General features: G+C 53.2%; 4 protein-coding genes across 4 annotated transcripts; 2 read left to right on the top strand and 2 right to left on the bottom strand.

The window, feature by feature from the left end:
- Positions 1–1,581: 1,581 nt before the first annotated feature.
- BGZ61DRAFT_466906 (uncharacterized protein) lies at positions 1,582–2,289 on the bottom strand. Its single transcript, XM_046247717.1, has 2 exons — positions 2,064–2,289; positions 1,582–2,015 (listed from the first exon to the last, which is right to left on the bottom strand). The coding sequence occupies exons 1-2, from the start codon at positions 2,190–2,192 to the stop codon at positions 1,782–1,784; spliced, it is 363 nt and encodes a 120-aa protein (XP_046094728.1). The 5' UTR covers positions 2,193–2,289; the 3' UTR covers positions 1,582–1,781.
- A 4,937-nt stretch (positions 2,290–7,226) lies between these two features.
- Positions 7,227–8,742, top strand: BGZ61DRAFT_570766 (uncharacterized protein; the record flags this gene model as incomplete). Its single annotated transcript, XM_046256053.1, has 1 exon — positions 7,227–8,742. A coding segment is annotated over exon 1 (1,257 nt), but the record flags the coding sequence as incomplete, so codon positions are not given.
- A 4,107-nt stretch (positions 8,743–12,849) lies between these two features.
- Positions 12,850–14,422, bottom strand: BGZ61DRAFT_434599 (uncharacterized protein; the record flags this gene model as incomplete). Its single annotated transcript, XM_046243959.1, has 2 exons — positions 12,850–13,918; positions 13,989–14,422. 2 exons carry the CDS (start codon positions 14,420–14,422, stop codon positions 13,231–13,233), a joined length of 1,122 nt encoding a protein of 373 aa, XP_046094726.1. The 3' UTR covers positions 12,850–13,230.
- A 674-nt stretch (positions 14,423–15,096) lies between these two features.
- Positions 15,097–16,365, top strand: BGZ61DRAFT_372673 (uncharacterized protein; the record flags this gene model as incomplete). The annotated part of the gene is made up of 2 exons (XM_046242195.1): positions 15,097–15,277; positions 15,641–16,365. 2 exons carry the CDS (start codon positions 15,097–15,099, stop codon positions 16,363–16,365), a joined length of 906 nt encoding a protein of 301 aa, XP_046094725.1.
- Positions 16,366–18,366: the final 2,001 nt, after the last annotated feature.

The raw sequence follows: 18,366 nt of genomic DNA, 5'->3' as shown, positions 1-18,366 counted from the left end.
GTCTGCACCAAACCCTCATTATTGGGAAAACTTATGGATTAATGTAGAGTCAGCCTTCGGCTGAATAAAGAGTCAGCCTTCGGCTGAATAATTAGCTTTCCAATAGTTTAAGATATTAGACTAAAATAAAGTTAATAATATTCTTAAAAGAATAAGTAAGAAAGTATAAAAACTTACCTTTTTCTCAAGTCTATTCTCACTTAAATAAATAGTGAATTCCTCTTCTTGCTTTCCTTTAGAACTAATATATGTCACGGGCCAGGGCCCATATCCTTGCGGCTGTGCCGCAAGACGGCTCGTGCGCGCAGGGATGAGAAATCGTTCCACAGCTCAGGGGCACTTGGGAACTTCTTTCTTTCTTCTTCATCTTTGATGTAAATAGCATCCTGGACTAGATAGCTGGAATCCAGCTACTAGAGGCCGTTCACAATATATAGCTCATCTTCAAAGTCAGAATTGTAATGGACTGGCCTTACAGCTGCTGCGAGTAAGCGTCAATTGTTGAATTGATATTCTTAAGGAAGAGAAGCTTCCTCTCTACTAATTCCCCCTATTAATATTACGTCGTTGCTCAGTTAACAGACTGGGCGCGGTCCGCGCGCCCAGTCTGTTACTAAGCGCGAGCAAAGCTCGAGCCCATAACAAGAATCATCATTTAAAGGTGAGTTAATACTATTGTTAGATTGGACTACGTGCCTGAGGAACGTAGAGACGAAGGTGCCTTTGCCTTGAGGAACGAAAGGTTCTTCCTTCCGCCCCCTCGGGAACCCACCACCCCTAACGCCACACTAACACCGCCACACACTGCGCCGCAATTTCACTGCCACACAAGCCCCATCTGAAGAGCCTTTAAATCGATAAGCAGAACTTATCGTGGGGTGGACCTTTGCCCTGCTATTACGTCGATTTCGCGTAATTGGCAGCCGGATTACTAGCGCCGCAGAGAAGGTAATATATCGACGGTCAACGCCTTTCCTAGTTAACGTACTCCATAAGTGAGTCGGTCACCCAAGTGAGTCGGTCACGAATATTTACACCTTAAATCGCGATTTTAAAAAAGCTAAAATACTACGTCACCCCATGCACATTGGAGCGGCGATGGGGTGCATGGGGTAGCCTCAGCCGAAGGCTGTGTGTCCGTGGCCCGGGAAGCTATTACTACTACTGCATTATCTACGTACTGATCTATTGCCATGGCCATTCTTGGTATTATGTGACATGTACGGATTCCGTGTGAGCACCTGTCGTTTTCTAAGCTCCTGATCCCTCATCTTCATCTTCATGCCATCCGAGGGAGACCCGTAGATCAGGTGATTACGATCAAATGGTGCATCTAACATCAAGCCCTCGAGCGTCTTCACACGAGAGATAGCCACGTAGCTTAAACCCAGTCTGGAAATCCCGGCAGGAGAGATCGGAAACGATCATATCTTCTGTGATGCTTTGTGACTTATAAACGGTAATAGCGTAGCATATGATTAGGGGGAACTGGGTGCGACTGCAGAGAGTGGCTCTGATGAGGAAGCCCCTCTCTACGAGGAGAATCGGGACAATCATCCTGCCACCAGGGGTGGTTAGGAACACCGGTCTAATGTATTTGTTAAACTCTATCATGACGGTCTCGGATGCTTCCCAGCCCCGTGGAACCTAGCAGCTAAGTAAGAGTAATCTAAACCAGTTGTGCTGCCTCGGGCAGTAGATGGGTCAGAATGTGAGGCCATTAGATAGGTTATTAGCTACACGGGAGGTAAGGAAGCTAGAGCACGGAAATACTGCGTACTTTATTGAGTTAGTGGAAATGGCGTCCCCAGCATAACGTGCAGCTGGCTAAGTGACTCTCGGAATAGCCTCCTAGCTGTATAAATTTGCCGTAGTTTCTCTAGCGACGTAAGCTGAATTCTGGATCTCTCGTTAGGAGGCAATAAGCTAGCATTTCCGGCGGTTCTCTTCGGGGCACGTCTCTTAGCTGAGGCTAGGTTCCTCAGCGTCAAGGTCGCGTCTCTAGATCTGGAATACTTCATTTAGTTAGCATTGATCTTACAGAGTGGGGAGACAGAGCTGACATGAGAATCGTTCTTATTACGACAATCAAGGCGGTTCTTCGTGTTCCCAGCAGACTTCCTTTTGCTGACGAAGTCACCCGCCGGTCTCTCCTCGCGACAGCGGGCACAGACAACGGAAATTATGTCCATTATACAGCTCCCGGGAAGTGGATTTCGGACCTATTGCCTAACGAAAAGAAGACATGCAGAAGCGTTGAAGCGGACGAAATGGCTATCTTCAGCCAAGTGTAACGTAAACAAATCATCTTCTGAGTAAACAAACGGCGACATGGTGCAGAGGGCCTGGACCCACTTATCTGGAGCCGTCAGCCAGTTGCCGAACGATTTGCGGCTGGCAATACAAAATTTGGGCCAATCAGAGCCCGAGAAACTTATTACCCTTGTCTGCACCAGACCTGTCACGGCCCAGGTTGGACCAGGCGGTCACAACCGGCAGAACCATGACGTGCCCACTTTTTCACGTTACTTGTAGTACACGATCAGGGACCCACCACGGCCGATCACCAGTGATCCCGACGGATCACCAGTGATCGCGACCACCGTACTCCTGATCGCCTCACCAGACAATACTATATAGACGAAGACCTTAAGTCCCTAACCAGAGCCTTAAGCTCCTTAGCTATCAACACACTTGGTTACATTGAATCTACTATTCTACCATTACCAGACCGTGACCTACATTGCTCACTACGACGTCCTGATCCACTCGATCATACACCACACGCCTCGGACCTACCCTATACCCTTAGGTTAGACCCGACCGTCACAAGACCCTCATATTCAGAAAAAAACTTAAGAACTGATGTAGAGTCAGCCTTCGGCTGAATTAAATATCTGAACTAGGTTTAAAATAGCTGAAATTCTAAATATAGCTTAATCAGTATAAGGTATAACGTACTTGATAAGCGTGCGTCGCATCCAAGTGTGCGTCGCACTTTTCCTAACCTTCAATACAAGAACTTAAATAAAAACACAATAAAGTATTCAATTAATCAAAACTAATCGCTATACTCTTCCTCAGATATCTCAATAATAACCTGACAGGTCCTTGCATTATGACCAGTCTTTCCACAAGTTCCACAGCACCTTTCCTTCGGTCGCGCCGACCCTCCTTGACGACCACTTTTCGACGATTCGGCCTGTATCTGCGTATTCACATCCATTTGATCAATTGCTTCCCTTCCCTCCTCTACAGTCATCTTCCCTTTATTCTGTAGGCGGGTCCTTTTCGCTCTACACCGCTTACTAAGAGTCTCATTTGCCTGTCGAAGGATCTGGACCTCAGACTTTAATAATGCCATTTGATGCATTATTGCCTTTGTTCCTTTAGAAAATGACTCAAGCGCCTCAAGGATAGATGCTGGAGAGCTGCTCTGATGCCTTCTTACTCGTCTTTTAAGGTATTCAGACTGCGAACTGGCCTCAAGTACTGTCTTTGGGGTCTTCGAGACCCAAGGGTCAGGGAGGCCGACCTCCTCTGCAGCCGGTGTTGGAGTCCGTAGCTGCACATCAAGCTTCGATATGACATTTTCTGGGTTCAAGGGAACAAGTCCGGCCCCTCGAAAACCTCCCTCAATATTACTCCTTGTCATAGCGGCTGCGTGGGCAGCATAGAAGGCTGGGAAGAACTCGGTCTTCGTAACGTGGGTTATAGAGCATCTGATCAATTGCTCAATTTCTCGACCATAGGCTGTTTTAAGCGGCCCAAAGCACCCGACATCAAGAGGCTGGAGCAGATGAGATGAATGAGGCGGCATACAAAGCGTAATGATGTCGTTCTCTTCACAATATTTCTCAAAGTCGACGGAGTGGTGACTTTCATGCCCATCGAGGATCAGAAGACGATAGCGACCGGTCGATCGATCCTTTGTGTGCCGGTCAAAGTGCTTGAGCCACTCAAAACCTGTCTCATTGTCGGTCCAGCCATTTTGAGTCGTCGCAATAGCCCAATCGCCCGGGAGGTTGCTTTCCTGATACCAGCTAGCAAGGTGATATTGGCCCGCAACCACGATGAACGGCTGGATCGCCCAGCCTTCCGCATTGATTGCCTGAATGACTGTAACCCATTCCCGGTTTCCAGGCTGGACTAATTTCGGGTTTCCACGCCTATCTGTGCCTGTGACGACCATTCCGCTTGCGATTATGCCCATCATAAAGCCGGTCTCATCAAAGTTGTAGATATCGGCTAGGTCGATACCATATTTCGCGATTGTGTTCTCCACGAGCCTGAACCAAGCGCGAATAATCGTCGGATCTTCGCATTTAGCCCTCTGATAGTCATATTTACGAAAAAAACGCGTCTTAAGGTCTGGTTGTCGCCTGATGAAGTTGGAAGCCCAGCGCTTGCCGACAGGTGACGCGTCGCGGTCAGCGAGCAGTCGGTTAGCCATTTCTTCAACACCACGCAGTCGCGGGGGAAATCCTCGCGAATCCAGGTCGAGAATGAACTGAACAATGATCTGCTCCTCTAGATCAGATAGTCGACGCGATGGCGGGATATAATCGCGTCGAGATTGAATCCCATTCTGCCGGCGACGTAGCCTATGCTCATTGACCTCATAGATGCTTGCAGCGCGTCGGACACTTAGTTTTGGGTTATTTTGAAGGGCTTGAAGTGCAAGAAGAGTTTTTGCCTCGGTATTTGATTGTGACATGCTTGGTGGTTGAGATTTGATTGATGAAGTAAAAAGTTAGATGTAAGAGGGAAAAGTGCGACGCACACTTGGATGCGACGCACGCTTATCAAGTACGTTATATAGAAAATAATTCTCAGAAATTCTACCCTATAAGAGCCTTAGAAACCTTAAATAGTGGGTCTTTTTGTATCTTTTTAGGGTTTTTTAAGATTTTTAATTATAAAAGAAATAGTAGAATTTCTGGGATTTTTTTCATATATAGATCTAGCTTTAATAAGCCTATATTAAAAGTTTTAGCCGTTTTATATCTAGTTTTAATTTTTAAAAGCTATTTAAAAAACGGCGATTTAAGGTGTAAATACCTACTGACCGACTCACTTGGGTGACCGACTCACTTATGGAGTACGTTAGTTATCCCTGTAATTATCCTATTATGATAGTTATGCTACATTATTTGGTATTCCCTGAGGCTATCGCGAGCTCCTTTGGTTAGATTGTTACCGCTTTTGACGATGCCGCTGGCGCTGGCGCCGCTGCCGGAGCAGGTCAACTAGCCTGTTGAGGCTCTGGCCGTCTCGCAGCGCCTCTAGCTCTTGGATAGCCTCCTCTTCGCTCCTCCCGCGAGCTATGAGGGCCCTGAGGGCATCCCAAACCACCTTACGCCGGCAAAACTGCACAGTCATGGTGTTGCCCGGCCGCCAACGGTGGCCGTACTGCTCCTCAAGGCTTTCAATAGCCAGCCCGCCGGCCACGCCTTCCTTCCACTCGCACCACACACCCGCCACCGTATAGACCTTTGGGAGACGGCTGACAATAGGGATCCCCGACGCTGCTGCTGGCTCTGCCGTAGGCGAAGGCGCTATCGCCGGCGCGGTGGTGGCGTTGCCTAAGTAGCCAGTCATGATAATCTTAGTGTCGAGTAGCCGGTTAAGTTGTTGTTGTTGTATAGCGAGTTGGACAGCTAACTCGCTAGCCAGTCGGCTATGTAGTTGATGAGTGTTATGTAAAATCGCACTGCGTGTGCTCTCGATTAGGCTATAGAGCTCTGGGAGAACCCGCTTGACAAGCAGCGATGCCGGCTCCTCGGCATCATCAACACTAGCCTGTACGCTCTTTGCAAATGCGGCCCAGTCAGGGCCGCGAAAGGGGGCATACGAGAAGAAGGGCAGTGTAGGGAACTGCGGCTGCAGGGCAGCCAAGTCTTGCAAAAGCACCACTCGCAGGCGCCGCAGGAGCTTGAGGAAGCCATCACCAGCGAGGTCGTCGTCGTCAAGGCCGCCCTCGCTCCACCGCTTGCGGCGCGCGCGCGCCTCAAAGCGCTGCTCCCATGCCTCGATCCACGGCCAGAGCTGCCTCTGTAGGGCTGCCGGCGGCTCGTGTACGGCGCGCGTGAGGAAATAGTCGCCAGCAGTCCCTGAGAAGCCGGCCACGATGCGCATGAACTGCCGGGGCAGGTGGGTTAGGTATGCCTTGCATAGCACGCTCGCATTCCAACGCCCTGCCTGCGAGATTTGCGTGAGCGATGTGCCGTGCGTCTCAGCCTCTTGTGCGCCGGCGCGCCGCGGCAGATGGGTCTTCTTCTCAGCTGTCAGACCGACGGCGCCAAAGACCCTCCACGTCTCCTCGAGCTGCGTGCGGTAGGAGAGCTCTTGCATACGGTCAGAGCCCACGAGCACCTTGATGTTGTACCAGTCTTGGCGGTGGCGGAAGGTTGGCGCCGGCTCGCCGGCGATGTGCCAGCGCCAGAAGAGCAGCTGCGCGAGGGCGCCTTGCGTGCAGAGGAGGGGGTCTCGGTGGCGGAGCGCGCCCATGAACTCCTTCTTAGCGGTCTTATTCATCTTGCCGTCTTGCAGAAGCGCTACAAGGCATCCACACGGCGTAGGGCCCTCTGTGAGAGGGTACTCCAGCAGAGATAGATCAGCCAGCTCCATCTTCCGGCGGTTCTCCCCGCGCAAGAGGCAGTAGTGGCCAAAGAGTAGATCCACATGCGTGCGGAAGTTCTGTGGCAGGGCGGCTGATGTGCTGAGCAGGTGCTTCTGAATGGCAGACCACTCCGCGGCAGAGTAGCCCGCCTGGATGCCCTCACTGCCGCGGTCTCTAAAAGCGGTGCGGTCGATGCGCGAGCGCTGCCGGCTCCGCTGCTCGAGGAGGCCGCGCACGGCACTGCTGCGAGGGTTCTCAAGATTCCTGCCGCCGTGTGCGACCTGCAGCCGCCACAGCTCCATGACGGCTGCGATGTAGGCGTCAAGGGTAGCCCTGGTCAAGGGAGCACCCTCCTCGGCATCAACATCCTCCGGCGGCTCGTAGTCCTCTTGGTCGTCGCAGAGGATCTGGACGGCCTCGGCCAGTGGCACGCGCAGCGTCTCGGCTAGAGCTTCTGCCTTGGCGAGAGGGCTCTCCTCGGGGCCGGTCAGGCCGGCATCTGCGCTGTGGGCCGACTGCTTGGCCGGACGCCGACGCCGTGCGGCGACGCGGCGGAGGAGGAGGTCCTCGCTGAGCCAGGCGGCCAGCTTGTCAGGAGTGACGAGCTCGCCGTCTGGCCACGCCGAGAGCACGCCGTCGGGGCCAGGCCGCGGCGTCAAGCACCACTCCCTCCACTGCTTCTGCTTAGATGCGTAGCTGCGCATTGTGTTCTTCGGCTGCTCGTCTCTCTTAGCCTGTAGGCCGGACACTCTTTACACTCTTTACACTCTTTACACTCTTTACACTCTTTACACTCTTTACACTCTTTACACTCTTCTAGGCGAAAGAACGGGTTGGCGCTGCCGTGAGCGTGGCACCGGGAGATGGACGTGACCGCCGAGGAGATCCTGGTCGCGGGTGGGGATTCGGTGACCGCGACGCGTCGCTCGTCGAGACCCGTGAAACCAACCGCGAAAGCCCAAAATTTTTGGCAAGTAGCCTCAAGCCAGACCGGAACGTCGAAGAATGCCGGCACAAAGCAAGTGGCAGCAGGCGACAACGACTGGGACAATGCGGACCAGGGATTGCAGACCGTGGACGGCGCGGCTCGCAGCGATTCATCGCTATTGCAGATGATGCTCCAAACGACGCTCCAGACGATGCTCCAGGAAACGTCGAGCCATCTCATGAGCAAGCAGAAACAGATGCTGGAGAGACTCTGGGATGCTTTGGTGGAGAACCAGCAGAAAGCGACAAAGGTGATTAGCGATCAGCTGGAGATGATCCGACAACTCCAGCAGGAGATACGGACGGTCAGGGCCGAGGCGGCTGACGACCGGAAAAAAGCCGAGGAAACCAGAAGCATGCAGGAACAGACAGCACGTGAGATGAAACAGATGCGCGAGCAGCTGATTGAACAGCTCAGGCAGGTGAGGGAACAAGCGGCAGAAGAAACAAAGCAGTTGCGAGAACAACTAGACGCGATGGCCAAAAGTATTCAGGCCAACAGCGCCCAGACGAGCCCGCACCCATCGTATGCAGACGTAGCCCGTACCCCGCCGTCAAGCCAGCCAAGCAACGTTCAAACCCTCTCGTCGATGCAAACAACACCGTCCACACTTATCGATACTCTCTTCTGCACTATCGACACATCGCGTGTCAACGAGGAGGAGAAGGGCAAAGCGCAAGTGGGAGGAATTCGACAGGCCATTGAGGAGGAGATGCGAAAGAAGGAGGGCCGACAGGACTGGAGGTGTGCAGCGGTGGTGAGGAACGCAAAGAACGCAGACCGTATTAAGGTGATCTGCCGAGACGAGTCGGAGATGAAGCTCGTCAAGGAAGCGGCAGAGAAGACAGCAGTCAAGGGCGCAAGAGTCCTCAGGGACCAACTGTATCCGGTCAAAGTTGACGGCGCAAACAGGGCAGCGGTCCTGGACTCAGCTGGCAACGTGCTGCCAGGCACAGCGGAGGCGCTGGGAAAGGAGAACGGAGTGACGATTGCTAAGATGCACTGGCTCAGTGACAAGGAGAATGGGAAATCCTACGGCTCGATGGTGATCTACGTCACGAAGGCGAGTGATGCGCAACACCTGCTGGAAGAGAAATACTTTCACCTCGCTGGGGAGTCAGCCAGCACCAACCTTTTCGAGCGACGCCAAGGCCCAGCCCAATGCTACAACTGCTGGGAGCTTGGTCACAAAGCCTTCTCCTGCAACAAACCCCAGCGATGCGGCAAATGTGCGGAAACGGGACACCGCCACACACAGTGCCAGGCGATCGAGCCGAAGTGCGTTCTCTGCAGAGGGCCACACGAATCGCTCAGTCGCAACTGCCGAGTACGACAACTACATGACGGCAATGTGTACTAACCTTCAGATCCTCCAGCTCAACGTGGGGAAGAGGGATGCAGTGCAACTGAGCATGATGAACGACGGAGACTTGCGGGACTACGCGGTACTGGCAGTAGCCGAACCATACGCATTGAACATGGACGGTACGGTGGTGACAGCACCGAACAACCACAGAAACTGGACGAGATTGATACCGACGAAGAAACACGAGATGCGATGGCCGATCCGCAGCATGCTCTGGATCCGCAAGGATCTAGAGGCGGAGCAGGTGCCGATACCCTCAGCCGACCTGACGGGAGCAATAATACGGCTGCCCGACCGGGACGTCCTGGTGGTATCGGTGTATGTGGAAGGGAATAATGAGAATGCCCTACGCACGACAATGGTGCAACTGCACAGGGCGATAACGGGTTTCCGCAACAGCACGGGGAAAAGAACGGACGTGATCTTGGCAGGCGACTTCAACCGCCACGACCAGCTATGGGGAGGTGACGAGGTGACGGGCAGACGCCAAGGGGAGGCAGATCCAATCATCGACCTCATGGACGAGCAGGCCTCCTCAGCCTCCTTCCCAGGGGAACGAAAACCTGGGAGAGGGGTGGTGCGGAGAGCACGATCGACCTGATGCTCGCGTCGTCCGAACTGGCAGAAGAGATGGTTCACTGCGGCATACACCCAACCGAACACGGGTCGGACCATAGGGCAATCCGGACAGAGTTTGACCTCACGACGCCGGAGAGGACGGCGAGTCCGAGACTGCTCTTCAAGAACGCACCGTGGAATGCGATCAAGGAGAGAGTGAAAGACCAGCTAGCACCCCTCCCATGGGACGTCGGGGTTCAGACCCAGACGGACAGGCTGATGGAGGCGGTCCTCGGCGCAATCCACGCACTGGTCCCGCGAGCGAAGCCATCGCCATATGCCAAAAGATGGTGGACAACTGACCTTACTCGACTCCGGAAAGCCTACACGTACTGGAGAAACCTGGCGAGGGCACAGCGGCGGGCAGGCCATAGACAGGAAAACCTAGAGAGCCGGTCGAAGGTAGCATCCAAAGAGTACCACGACACCATCAGAAGACAGAAGAAGGCCCACTGGGACGACTTCCTCGCAGACAAGGCCAATATCTGGCAAGCGGCCAAATACCTCAAACCAGGTGGCGACATGGTCGGCGACAAAATCCCCCGGCTGAAAAGGGCGGACGGGACGACAACGCAGGACAAGGCGGAACAGGCAGAAGTACTGCTGACGACATTCTTCCCGCCGCTACCAGCAACCATCGAAGACGAAGGTCCACGACCGCGGCGGAGAGCAGTGGCCATGCCGGATTTGACGCTGGAGGAGGTGGAGGAGAAAGTCATGGCAGCCAAAGCGTGGAAAGCACCCGGGGAAGACGGCCTGCCGGCGATGGTGTGGAAGCAACTGTGGCCGGTGGTCAAAGAACGCGTGATGCATCTATTCCGCACCTCACTGAATGAAGGACAGCTACCAGACCAGTGGAGGAACGCCAAGATCATCCCGCTCAAGAAGCCGGACAAGGCCGACTACGCGGTCGCAAAGGCATGGAGACCGATCTCGCTGTTGTCGACGCTGGGCAAAGTGCTCGAAGCAGTGGTGGCGGACAGGATCTCGTATGTCGCCGAGACGTTCGGGCTCCTGCCTACAAATCACTTTGGGGCAAGGAAGCGGCGGTCGGCAGAGCAGGCACTGCTGCTCTTCCAAGAACAAGTGTACAAAGCATGGCGGAACCGCAGGGTGGTTAGCCTGGTCAGCTTCGACATCAAAGGTGCTTACAACGGGCATCCCGAAGAAGCTGGTGCAATGGATAGACGCATTTTGCTCCAATCGCACAGCCAGCATCGTGGTGAACGACTACACGTCAGAGCAACGGGAGCTGCCACAAGCCGGCCTTCCTCAGGGATCGCCGCTTTCGCCTGTGCTTTTCCTGTTCTTCAACGCAGACCTTATACAAAGTAAAATTGACTCGAAAGGGGGATCGATGGCCTTTGTCGACGACTACTCAGCCTGGGTCACGGGGCCGACGGCGGAGGCGAACAGGGACAGCATACAGGCCATCATCGACCGGGCACTGGCGTGGGGGAAACGCAGTGGAGCGACGTTTGAGCATGACAAGACAGCAATTGTCCACTTCACGCGCGTAGCTGAACGCACCAGTGAGGCGCCGTTCACGATCAATGGAGAGGAAGTCAAGCCGAAGGCGAAGGCCAAACTCTTAGGGGTAATCATGGACACGGAGCTCAGGTTCAAGGAACACATGGCCAAGGCCGCCACTAAAGGTCTCTTGGCAGCCATGTGTCTAAGGAGACTCAGGATGCTGCCACCACAAGCTGCCAGACAACTCTTCGTCGCAACCGTTGCCCCAGCCATGGACTACGCGTCTGTCGTATGGTCGCATGCGCGCGGCGAAAGGGAATTGAAAGAGTTCAACAGGGCACAGAAAATAGGAGCGCGGGCCATCACTGGGGCCTTCCAGACGGTGGCAAGGGCAGTAGCTGAAACGGAAGCCAACATCCAAACAGTACACGAGCGACATGCTCTGGCTGGAATGAAGTTGTACATCAATATGCACACGCTGCCAAAGAAGCACCCGCTAGCGACACTCAAAGTATCAGTGAGTCGAAGGTACATCTCGCCGATGAAGAGGCTGGCGCTTGCCCTCGGCGAGAGCGGAATCGGGCGGATGGAAACAATCGAAGCCTACGCAGCACCGCCGTGGCACGCCCGCGTGTCGTTGGTGTGCGAGGTAGAGCGGAAGATGGCGATAGCGGCAGCCAATAGTGCCGAAGACATCACCATCACGACCAGCGCTTCGGACAAAGGAGGAATGGTGGGCATGGGAGGCATCGTCAGCCACAGAGCAGCAGGGCAAGCGAACAGAGTCGTGGCCAGGTACTCAGTCACCCTCGGCTCTCGAGACGACCAGAACCCCTACACGGCCGAGTTGGGGGCGATAGCGACGGCATTGCGATGCATGCCTGACGGACTACGGGGCCGAAGACTTACCATACTGTCAAGCGGCCAGTCAGCTCTGAAGGCGATCGCGCGACCGCGACAACAATCGGGACAGTGCGCCATCCGGGAAATCTACAACCACATCCGACGGCTGGGAAAAGGCAAGAACAGTGTTAAAATGATCTGGGTACCGTCCCGGGACGACGCGTTCCCCTTGGGTCCCAAGGCGAAGAGACAGGCGCAGAGAGCAACCGAAGCAGGACGTACGGCAGAGACACCGCCATACCAAGCTCGATCGACGCGGACAAGACTGGCGAGAGCGCAGCTACAACAGCATCAGGCGCTACCGGACAGAGTGGGCGGCTTCTCCAAGAGGGTTGACAAAGCGCTACCAGGAAGACACACAAAGGTGCTATACGACGGACTGAAGAGGCGCGAAGCAGACACGCTTTCACAGTTACGCACGGGAATGGCGAGGATCAACAGCTACCTGTCGAGGATCGGCGCGGTGGAATCAGACTTGTGTGATTGTGGACGGGCAACCGAGACGATGGAACATTTTCTCTTTCGCTGCAGCAAGTGGGATACACAACGCGAAGGCATGCGGAGAATCGGACAAAGCGAGATGGGAAACCTCTCATTCTTTCTGGGAGGAAAGTCGGCGTTGGACGGACCGAGATGGTCACCTAACCTACGGGCGGTGCGAGCAACAATCAAATTCGCGATGGAGACAGGAAGACTAGGGCCAAGGGAGGAGAATTGAACATACTAACAGCCAGAACTAGAAAACACTAACACAACACAGCCTCATTTTGACAGACCACGCTTCAGCTGCTGAGGATAGGATGCTGAACACTTGGAGAAATTGGCCTTCAAGCAGGCCTGTCAGAGAGAGTCAAGTGAGGCCAAACGAAAGCGATCCAGGGAGAGAAAGTGGGGCTTTACTCTGTGGTCAGGATTGAAGGTGGCAGAACACGACCGAATACTGCTACGGAAAGAACCATTCTGTCTTCAAGTGCCGTGGGCGTTCTGAACCTTCCACGAGCTCACCCTCTTCCTTGGCGCCCCTTCTCTGCCCGCACCAGCGCCTCGTTTCAGGGGGTTCCTGCCTTGACCCGGCGCCTCGTGTTCTTCAGACTCTGTCGACACCGTCACCGACTCCTCTGTATCTGCCAGTGAGACTAAGTCTCACGCCGTGGGACTGTTTCTCATTGTGACCACATACCTGCGCAAACCACCTCTGTCTCATCCGATGTGGAACCTGCTAAATCCCTAGTTAGACGGATCGTTTCTTGTCCCTCGTCTTCAGAAACACGAACCGGGTGGATCCCGTTGCGATACGAAGAGCCGCTTCGTTATTGCTGAGCAATCCGCCTCTTCTGTTGCCTTCCCCCCTGACCTCTCCCTCCCCGCTCCCGTTCCAGCACTGGTTGGCACTGACGGTCGCCTCCAAGACGGGCCGACCGGGCTGCTGCTGAAGGGGCTTCGATTTTTGCCCGGCTCTTGCCTTGGTTTCTGCGGAGAAAGGCCGCTTCCGTTACTGCCGCCGCCGTCGAACGTCGCCCTCGAGGTAAAACCAAACTCATCAACGAGCACGACCAATATGTCCTGTCCGGGTTCAGGCTCCTTCTCGAGCAGTGCGACATTCAGCACGCCGATGATGCTTCCCCTTCCGTACATCCACTTTCTGGACACAAAGCCACCCTCTGCCGAAGCTTTCATCCAGCCGATCCGACTCTTCCAAGGTTGTTGATCGTATGGCATGTACGCCAATATGTGGAATATCTGGCCTCCCTTGAAAGGCGGGTCACTGTCACGGGGCGGTGCTAGGTACGTCTGGCATTGGACAAAGCCGCAGCACTTTAGTTGGTTTTCTGATAACGAGCCGGCTTTGAACCTGAAGGTCGTCGTGTCGATGGGTCCTTGAAAGCTAGCGCGCGGCGCGATGGTGGGGAAGCAACCACCCGCGTGCCTCAGAGACCTTTCTGCAACACTGAGGCATTGATTAGTGCGTAAAGTGATGAGATCCTTAAACGGACTACATAGGTGAAGGCCATACGCACGGTTGGAGACACATCTGTCCACGGACCTGTGCCAGCTTTCCATACAAGTCTTCCCACGATCCGACAATCGACTCGTCGCCATCCACGATTTTGCGACGAAAGTGCAGTTGGTAAGGATGCAGCTGCACGTCAAAGAAGAAACATTGATTTTCCCACTCTTCAATGTCTGGGAAAGGGTATACGTGCATTGACAATGGTATGTCGAGGTCACTTTGACCATCAAGGAGCTCTGCATGCTCTCCCCCTTGGTCGTCAAAGTACGCCGGCCTAACGAACTGCAGGCGAACCGCCCCGACAAGGTTCTGACCTCGGATGAATTGCCTATCGGTGGACGTGATAAGCTCGAGCCCTTCCAGGCTGGAGAAGAATTGTACGCCGAGAGGGTTCAGGGAAGGCTGCCCCTGGCCCTGACCTGACGGTGGTGGTCCTGCCATACTGGAAGGGTAATGGACACGGATATCGCACTCGTCTGTCAGATCCAATCAGAGTTGACGAAGGGCTGTTTCACTTCCCGATTCGATAATAACTGGAAACGATAGCGACAAGCGAACCAGCGCCTGTATCACTCTTTTTCATATGTGAGAAGTGAGAAAAGAGAAGAGAGAAGAGGGAATTTTAAATGCAAAGACCGACTTGAGACACCGACATCGGCTGCCTTTCTTATACAACAACTACCCTGGGCTAAATGAGGACACCATTGCGATTTGATCTTCCCAAGATTCCATGCGGCAGCCACACATCTTGCGATGCCACCGTATGAAACAGCGGCATATGATGGCCCGCGCCACTGCATCATCGCCTGCCTCAGGGTAGGACGCCGCGTTCATATGCTACTTGGGTTCATGGTCGTTTCCACGCCTCCGCGTGCTGCATCGTACCGACGGTACTGGCCGTCATCACCTGGCTAGTATTGCTTCATCTGCTTGTAAGGTACGTTTTACTTTTCCCAGCCAGGGGGGCAACGCGCGTTGAGCGGCTTCGTCTCAGACGCAATTCTCTTCTGTCTCCAGCTGCCCTCATTTCAGTCTGTTCTTAACAGTGACCTTCTTCGCCTCCTTCTCGCCGGGTTTTTTGGGGGGCCCTAACCTGAGAAATACAGTTCGTCATCATGCCCAAAAGAGACATCATCCGGGTCCCTCAGGAGGAGATCCGTCGTACGCTGGAAGCTCTCGATGGCAGACGCGTACGAAAAGACCTGGTCAATGTTTCGCCTGATGAGGTGCGCCGCACATTGGCAGACATAGACCGCCGGCGTGCCGAAGAGCGAGCCATTCGACGTGAACGAGCGAGTCAACGGGCTGCTATTCAAGCGGAGCCACGAGAGCGACAGCTTGCTGAATCTTCTCAAGAGAGGAGCGATGAATTTCAGGCGCCTTCGCATTCTGCCACCGCCACTGAAACCCGAAGTAGACTCGTCACCGTCTCGCCCGAGGAGATGCGTCGTACCTTGGAGGGCCTGGCACGCCAGCGCAAGGAAGAACGAATCCGTCAGAGGGCAGCCAACGCTGCACGAGCTCCGCGGTCACCGACACCCGACCAGATCCAGCCTTCCCCCCAAACGCCATCCTCGACTGCGCGAGTGTCGCGGCCGACCAGACCAGACCAGATACAACGTACCCCCCGAACCCCTTCTTCAAAACGACCAAGAGAAGCACAGGACCTTTTGACCCCACCAGACACGCGACCGGACCGCCGCCCTAAGAGGCCGCGTCCGTTAGCTGAGGTCACGGAGCTCCAACGAAAGTCGATCGAGTCTATTCTGCAACACTATGAGACTTGCTTTCGCGATAAAGAGGAGGCGTCGGTATCAAGATCCTGGTGCAACGAGGTCCCGCTTGCCGTCCAAGTGGAGGCGGCCAAGTCATTCTACCGAGCATTCACGGATGAGAAGACCCTACCGATTGCTCATTGCGTCTTCTGTTATAGGAAGTCAGCTCCTGGGGAACTCTCGACGGTCCAGTGGCAGAGCCAGTTGACCCCGTCCTTGATGCAAGCAACGAGGGCTCTTCAGCTGTGCGCAAAGTGCCTGCCACAAGACGGCGAGTGTTGGGTTGGCGTATGCCGCGAGTGTCGCGCTGGTCTACAGAACGGAAAACTACCCAAGGCCTGTTCAGTCAACAACATGCATATCGGATGCGAGCACCGGTACCCAAAAGAGCTTGATGACCTCTCCCCCGTCGAGGAAAGACTGATCGCCCTCCAGGCTCCTTTCGGGTACATTACAAAGTTCACCGTCGACAACAAGGCTCCTTCCGGCCTGAATTATAGGAAACACGTGAAGGGTCACATCGTTGTGTTTCCGAACAAGGTCGATGACCTTGTCGCGACAGTACTTCCCCATCCGTTACTGGAGGCGATCGAAAACATCCACCAGTGAAGTAAATAGTGCAAAATACCGTATACGATATTTTTTCAACCCCACACTGCACTGGATTGTTTAGAAATTCGGTGCACTGCACGGCATACGGTATTACACTGTATTTAAGCAATATCGTATCGTAATATCATATCGCACGGCGTGCGAAGAGCCGCATGGCCTAAGCATAAAACTAACCAAATTGAGTAAGGTTGAGATTCAAGATCGTCTCGCGGACCATAACAAGATGAAGCTATTCACAGCTAACATATAAGATTATACTATTGCTAGATAACGAGAACGCTCCGGAAACCGTTTTCCTAGACCTCACTCGCGTAGGTTAAGTGTTTACTTGAGCTACAGAATTGCTAATTTAACGTCACTCCTATTGCTTAGGTGTGAGAATGAAGTAGAACTAGAGGTCAAAAGAAAACTCCAGAGATTCGAGCATTTTGAGTTTGAATTGCTTGCATACTATCTATTGCTCGTAATATCAGGTATAATGTTAGAAGACCCCTGCTGTTCATCCTCTCCAATGATAGCTGTGTCCAAGACAAGCTCAACGTCGTCAACCCAAGCCAAGTTGCGAGTCTTCGACCAAGACTTTATGCACTCAATTGCCTCAATTATATCAATCCCTAACCTGTTCCTGCGATCTTGGAGGGTGATTTTGGTATCAGAGAAGAGACGTTCTGGCTCAGCAGACATCGCAGGAATTGACAAAAGATCGAGCGCCATTTTGGAAAGGTTTGGATAGAGCGTTTGTTGTGTATCCTCAAGCCACCACTTTCGTACATCTTTGACTTTGATTCTTGGGGCTGATATATAGTTCTGATACTCATCAAATAGGGTGGGAAGCTCGGGATCCTCATGTTCGTCTTCCCATGCAAGAAACGAGTTCTTCGCTAGTGGCTTTTCAACCAAGGACTGGGCTGATGACTCCGCTGACTTGGCGACTGGTGCGTAACGAGACTTCCAGAGATCTTCTACGGCAGTCTTATTGCTCTCAATCCACTCAGGATGTTCCTCCCAGGCAGTGTCAAAGTAGTGCCACTTTCGATGAGGGCTGAGGACAATAGCTGCAACATAAGCAGATGACGGCTCTGTAAGAGTGTAATATGCGTCGAGTTTCGCCCATCCAGCATCAATACAAGGCGCCATAAAAGCGTCATCTGCGTACTCGATTCGTGCAGCCTCAAATTTGCTAAGCAGGAAGTCCATTATTGGTAGCGTTCGATCGATTGTATGCGCGTGACCTTCTGCAGCCTTGGTGGCATCGGTGAATGATTTGAGGAAGTTGCAGATTTTTTTCAGCTCAGCCCAGTCTTGCTCGGAAACTAGAAACTATTAGTGTTGTCCTCTCAGTTGGATATATAGCATACGCGAATCAAGCTTAAGGTCCTTCTCCTTTGAGCAGTAGTAATCAATTTGATCTGCGAGCTCAATGGCTCTCTCAACCATGTAGTACTTTGAGTTCCATCTTGTATCGTTGTCACGAAGAAGACCCTTTTTCTCATTGATCTCTTTAAACCTCTGTATCCGTTGTGCACTACATCGGATAAAGACAACGATGTTGTGGAGCTTGCCAAGAGGACCAGTCTTCCTCCACTTCAATATATCAGCGTCTGAAGGCTTGATATATTCGCTTGTAGTGTCCTTTTTAACCTGGTTTTTCGTAGGGGCTTCGTCGGGTGCGGTTTTTGGGAACATAAACGCATGCGCTGCTAGATTGATGGTATGACCGTTACAACGAAGGCGGTGATGTTTCGCGTCGTATATGATATTGTGCCTCTCGTTCAACACTATTAATCATTAGTATTGTTCTCGCAATAAATTGATAGAGGCGTACATTTTTGTAGAGAATTCATCAACGTATCATTCGAGTCTGCATTGTCTGAAACAAAGTATCCAATCTGGGTGACAATTCCGTGTTCCTCGACGACACCCATCACAATATGGGCCTGATTTTCTCCTGAATGCTTGCCGTGTACCTCTCGTAAAGCAACACAATATGAAACCAGC

This window comes from Ilyonectria robusta (assembly GCF_021365365.1).
Source record: "Ilyonectria robusta strain PMI_751 chromosome Unknown BGZ61scaffold_53, whole genome shotgun sequence".
NCBI lineage: Eukaryota > Fungi > Ascomycota > Sordariomycetes > Hypocreales > Nectriaceae > Ilyonectria > Ilyonectria robusta.
Note: the sequence above shows the minus strand (reverse complement) of the source record. Positions and strands in the feature narration are given on the sequence as shown.

Excerpts from the sequence above, each read along its gene's own strand:
- BGZ61DRAFT_466906 (XM_046247717.1), bottom strand. The coding sequence starts at position 2,192 with ATGGACATAATTTCCGTTGTCTGTGCCCGCTGTCGCGAGGAGAGACCG. Across the intron at positions 2,016-2,063 it reads GTAATAAGAACGATTCTCAT|TATTCCAGATCTAGAGACGC; the intron begins GTCAGCTCTGTC and ends AACTAAATGAAG.